The sequence below is a fragment of the Halyomorpha halys genome, unplaced genomic scaffold (genome assembly GCF_000696795.3).
Source record: "Halyomorpha halys isolate HHAL.00 unplaced genomic scaffold, Hhal_1.1 Scaffold470.1, whole genome shotgun sequence".
Taxonomy (NCBI): domain Eukaryota; kingdom Metazoa; phylum Arthropoda; class Insecta; order Hemiptera; family Pentatomidae; genus Halyomorpha; species Halyomorpha halys.
Window position 1 is genome coordinate 676,517 of NW_027115723.1, and position 5,818 is coordinate 682,334.

Here is a 5,818-nt window from a genome sequence, read left to right on the forward strand (position 1 = left end):
CAGAAGAATCCATAGACAAAATAATAAAATTTCTCAAAGAAACACAACTTTATACTAAAATATAATCCACCAATACCGACCAATGTAAAAAGGAAATAGTCTACATTCAACTATCAAATGTCAAAGTCAAGAAGATAGATGAAGTAAAAAGGGTGTAATAACCTAGATGTTGATCACCCTGAATAAAAATCTAATCTAATCTAATCTAATCTTACAAGTAGTATTGATGATTAAATTTAATAAAAAGCATTTTATTTTCCTATTTAAAGCATTTTTACCATTCAACGTTTACCTTCAACCATAACTTTCATTTATATCACTAGGTTTTAAAGAAGATCAAAGGTTTTTCTATTTTGATTTATTTAGTTAATATAATGGCAATGTTTGTAACTTTGTTTTAGGCTCAGAAAAACAGTTTAATTGACAGCATATCAGCAGAGAGTGAGGCTTGTATAAATTTGCGTATTCAAATAAAGTTGCTACAAATTAACAAAAATCTTTGTTGAATACTGTTATGGTAAATTGCATTATTATTATTATTATTTGTCTCATCTCCTAAAGTGCCTTCGTTAGCTTTCTATCTTCCTTTAAATATGAAATATTAATTTTTGTACAAAAGCGTAACATATTTACAAGCTTAGGGACCTGAATCTTTCATTAGACGATCCTACCTAAATGGTTAAAGTTTCATATCAGCTATTTGTAATATGAAAGTGTTTTATATTTCAATGAAAGAAAACAGGAAAGTGAAATGAATAGTGTTCGTAATGATAAGATAAACTAGTCTGGCTCTAATATTATTTCATTTCTTTAGTTTGATAAAATTTATCTACTTCTAACAACAATATTTATTTGAGTTTTTATTTATATATCTTTTTTTTATATTAAGATATAAATTATATTTCACTATTTAACTGGTTTTTGAAGTATTTAGTAATCATATAAATATTGTCAAAGAATGCAATTTGTTACTTTCATTTAACATGTATGTTATGTGGAATGTCAGCCTTTTAGATTAGTTTTCTGAAAATAAAAAGCGTTGCTTATATATTTTCGTAGCCAGTGTAGACAGTAGATTTTTTTTTTTTTTTTCTGAAAAAATAAAACTAGAAAAGTTGTGTATATAAATATTTATAGATTACCTTTGACTGAAATACGTAACTCATTTACTATATTAAGATTAGGCATAGATCTATTTCTACCCAATTATCTGCAGTGAAGGAACTTTTTCTATATTATTGATTAAGAATATCAGAATGTGGTAGACTCCCGATAATTTGTGACTGATAAACAGTAATGTAAGTGAATTTAAGAAAATCATTAAATGATACATAAGGAAATAACTAATAAAACTTTATTCCTGTTATACTGTACCAAAAAGTGAAATATAGAATACTCTGTAAAGACTGAAAAAATAATATTTTTGTGAATATGTAAAGTAGTCGTTTATTATATATTTCAATCAGTGACCATCCCGTCAATTCCATAAAATTTATGCCCTCCACTAATAACCCACTGTCTGGTCAATGTCACATCTTTAGAGTGTATTTTTGTTGAATAAAATTGGTAAAAGTCCATGCATGTGGGCAGTGCAACCTCCATTATCTAGAGTAATGATTAAAAGAGGAAGATAATTGACTTATTTTACTATGTGTTTATTAAAAGGATATACAATGTGAAATTTGTGGAAAAAGGTTACTTCCATTAATTACAAGTATTTATTCAAGTTAGTGAAATTCACAATGCTTCATACATGACTAATAAGTCACCTCACCATTTACATGTATATTTTCATTTGAAGCAGAAATCATTTTCAGTGTTGTTCGTGTTTGTATTATTTTATTTGTTCTTTTGATACTTATTTACTGTATAGGAAATTTTAATAGTAGGATTCGATTGGTATATAAATAGTCCTAAGTTTTTTTTTGCCCATCTTGGATTTATTATGAGGAATCGACTTTTCCAACTGAGACACTATGGTTTTCAAAGGTAGCATGTGATAAAACCTTTAACTATATATATTTATACATGTGTGTGTGATATTAATAAAAGAAAATGGAGATCCAGTGTTCAGATAATTAGATTCCTGTTTAATGGAAACCCAGATAATGGAGGTTTTGTTGTACTGTTTAGCTGTGAATTAAATTTAAAAAACTTAAATTAAAGACTACATCAATAACAGACTAAGTGCTAAAGAAAACAAACAATGTTATAGACCACAAAAGCAAGTTGAATGCTATTGCCAACAACCTAAGAAGTGATCTAAATGCTACGATTGTTAAAATAGTTATTATTATTGCATTTAGATTAGTTGTGGCATTTAGACCACTTTTGAAGTTGCAGGGTATGGTAGTTAGCTTGCTTTTCTTGTCTAAATCAATGTTGTTGTTTTTTGGCACTTAGTCCATTAATCCTGTTTTCTATTAAAAATTGAATCCAATTGCTATATATATAGTATATTACTGTTAAGTCAGAAAATGTTATTGATTTAGTTCATGTTATGATTTATATTTTTTAATTACAAATTATCTGGAATCTACTTTTATGTTATGGAAAGTGTTATTTATGAAGAGTTATAATATTATATATTTCATGATGTTATTTCTTCATTTGGAGGTAAAACTTCATGCAGCGTTACCATGATGTTATTTCTTCATTTGGAGGTAAAACTTCATGCAGCGTTACCATGATGTTATTTCTTCATTCAAATGTATTGTATGCTGTTGAGTACCCTGGTATCACCTTATTGCTAACATTAACCTTTCAAATTTTAAATCACCTAATTCTAATCCTTATTTGCGGAATAGCTAATTTTATAAAATTCATTGTTTGAGAAGTTGCCATATCATTCTACAAATTAGTAGTAAATAAATTATATGGATTAGTGATGACTCCTATTTATTCATTATAGTTATATGCATAGTTCTGTATATATTGGAAATCTTATGTTTTATTTTGGTTTTTATTATATAGATTCAAAGTAAAATAGTTTGCTGGTTGCAAATGTTATTTTCAATCACTTAATAAAGTCCCCTCTGTCTTTAAATTCCCATGTATATACTACTAGTACTCTAGTTTTGATATAATAAAGTGTCTAAAAGCATTTTAAACCCTATTTCTTGGGACCATTGATTTCATAATACGTACATATATATAAAGAAATGTTATTGAAAATCTTTTAAAATATGTTTTATGTATAATGCTTGTCTGTTTTATCTTACTTTTAGTTTTGCAGTTATTTGTTATGATTTCATTTTTTTTTTCAAATGTAGCTATAATAATTATTTTAAATTAATAATTACTAAGGTTTGATAAGAATACAATTATTATAATATATATTTTCAGTATTAGAATGAAGATTTTTTTTCATGAAACAGTAATTGTTTATATGTAATATTAATTTCCTTACCTTCATTAGAACTTGTGCATTTGATGTTGTTTCTTATCTTTGAGAGTCATCACTGGTTAGGGCAGTGAATTGTTTGATGTATTGTGATTCATAATTTTCTCCTTCTAATTAGCCTCAAATAATAATTTATCACTAAGGTTACACATGATCATCACAGCTCTTATGGTTTTAGTGTATATTAGTGAAACTTGCTTTGCAATAACTTCATAAATAAAATATATATTTTTATAATATAAATTTAGTGCTTTTGCTCATGAAGGAATAATCATAAATTTTGAAACAAAATGCAATACTTAAATTTTTTTTTAAATCAAATAAAAATAATGTGAAAATTGACTTCTACCTCTGCTTAAAATATTTTGAAAATTAAGTCCTTTGAATCTTGGTATATGATTCTATGATGCTTATTTTTATAGAATCTCTGTTAGTTTTAGAAGAGAATATGTTTGAACTGAGTACACTAAACTTGCATTTTATGACAAAATTTGTATGAATTACAGGTCTTGACTGAGGTATTTAATATTAATAACAGATATACCATATGTTGTTTTAATTTGTGCCTTACAAATAGCTCTGTTCCACTCAATTAGGTTCAGAAAATATATTTTGTTTAGATATAGTTCTTGTTACATTGTCAATTTGTACCAATGATCCCATTAATTTTCACAAGTTAATTGAAATTTCTTGTATTTATGAATAATCCTAAATTAATGCACTGAGAGGCAAAAATAAAAACATTGATTATTTATTCTGATTTTCTTAGATTTCTGATCAATTAAAAATTGACTTCAATATTTAAATTACTTAGTTTATTTCAAATCTATAATATCATGAATACTAGAAGTTAATATATGTATATTTTTTAATTTCATACAACAGAAAATTAAATTTGAACTGGGGTTATTTTCTTCTTCTGCTTTTAATTTGTCTTCTTTTTTATGGCATTAAAACTAATGAAGTTTAGAATTTATTTTCAAAGTAAATCTATTAAATTTGGTTGTATATATATTCTTCTTGACAGTTAAAGAGATTTTTTGATAGCCACTCAGAATATCAGATCAAAGCATTTGCCGTGTGACAGGAAAGGGCTGCTTTTGTCTTATTGTATTACATTTTACTTCGTCCAGAGTATAACCAAATAATATTGCTTATAAATTCAAATATAATTTTTAAAAAGTGCAATCTTTGAAGAGCTTATTGCATCTCAAACCTGGCCCAATTTATGATTTAAAGAACAAAAATGTTATGTTTTACATTTAATCTGACTGATTAAATAAATTTTTCTGAACTCCTTGGGACCATTATTTTTATGTTTTTAAGTGACAACGATTATTTTATGTTCAAATGTTCACTTGTTGCTTTAGAAGTGCATAGAACTAATAAAAAAACTTATTTTTGTAAATATTATATATTCACTACATTTAGAATATTTTGAAATTATTTTTTTTCATCATTTTAAATGACAAGAAATGAAATGATTGAATTCCTACCGTATTTAATTTTTTTGTATAAAATTTGAATGATTTATAGGAATTTCCTTCTGTTGCATTTAATGTGATCTTTACGCTTAAGGTTTTGAATAAATTCTGGAGTTATTTTCATATTCTTGAAATGATTTTGGTATTGTTAGATACCCCTTTATTTATCTTTATCTCTTTACTACTGGGAAAGAGTGCCCTTAAACTTAAGGTCAACAATTTTTTTTTCCCCCTTCTGAGTTTATTTAAATATAATGTATGTTACCCCACAATATAATGTATTTCATCAAATTAGTGTATTATTACAATCTTCACTATAATTAATTAACTTATTTTAAAGTCAAAAGAGAGATAGTTATTAGTTTTTACCTTACTCTTGTAAAATTTCTTGGAACTCTTTTAATTCAATGATGCCTTGCTTGAAACAGAATTAGGAATGAAAACTGTTAAACTATTTATAATTTAATTTATGAACTAACTCTAAAATCCATTATGTACAACTTTTTTTTCTTGTTTCTTTTTTTAAATGATAATGGCAACTATGTTAAGTGTAGGTTCAGTTCATAATATTCTCTTTTAAATATTTTATTAGCATAACAAATGATCTTAAGTGTAGAGTTTAGAGCAGCCTTAACATGCATTTTCTATATAAGGAAGAAAAGGTATGTCATTAAATCTTATCGGTGTATCATTTTGTATATGACATGAACATTTATGTAAATATTTGTATTGATTGCCATTATTTTATTATATTATTTATTTGTTATGATAACAATTTGTTGAAACTTTTATGTTGATTTGTTGATTGTTGTTTATGTAGATTAATGAATCATTGTATTGTTATTTTTTTAAAGAAAATATTTTATGCTTGTATATAAAACATTGTGTAATAAATAGCAATGTAATATTTTTTTTATATTACTTTAATTTT

At 25.5% G+C, this 5,818-nt stretch overlaps 2 protein-coding genes across 4 annotated transcripts in view; one reads left to right on the forward strand and one right to left on the reverse strand.

Moving 5' to 3' along the window:
* The window catches only part of LOC106683158 (ralA-binding protein 1), a 25,267-nt gene extending 22,662 nt beyond the window's left edge, over positions 1-2,605 (forward strand). The window contains exon 12 of one of the 3 annotated variants that reach the window (XM_014424440.2): positions 402-2,605. In XM_014424440.2, the coding sequence (XP_014279926.1) occupies positions 402-506 (105 nt within the window). In that variant the 3' untranslated portion in view covers positions 507-2,605. The remainder of the gene's footprint in view (positions 1-401) is intronic. The other 2 variants (XM_014424439.3, XM_014424438.3) reach the window with 2 other exon arrangements.
* Positions 1-5,818, reverse strand: part of LOC106683157 (small G protein signaling modulator 3 homolog) — a 32,760-nt gene extending 26,942 nt beyond the window's left edge. The window contains exon 1 of the mRNA XM_014424437.2: positions 3,410-5,818. Coding sequence (XP_014279923.1) covers positions 3,410-3,415 — 6 coding nt within the window. The 5' untranslated portion in view covers positions 3,416-5,818. The remainder of the gene's footprint in view (positions 1-3,409) is intronic.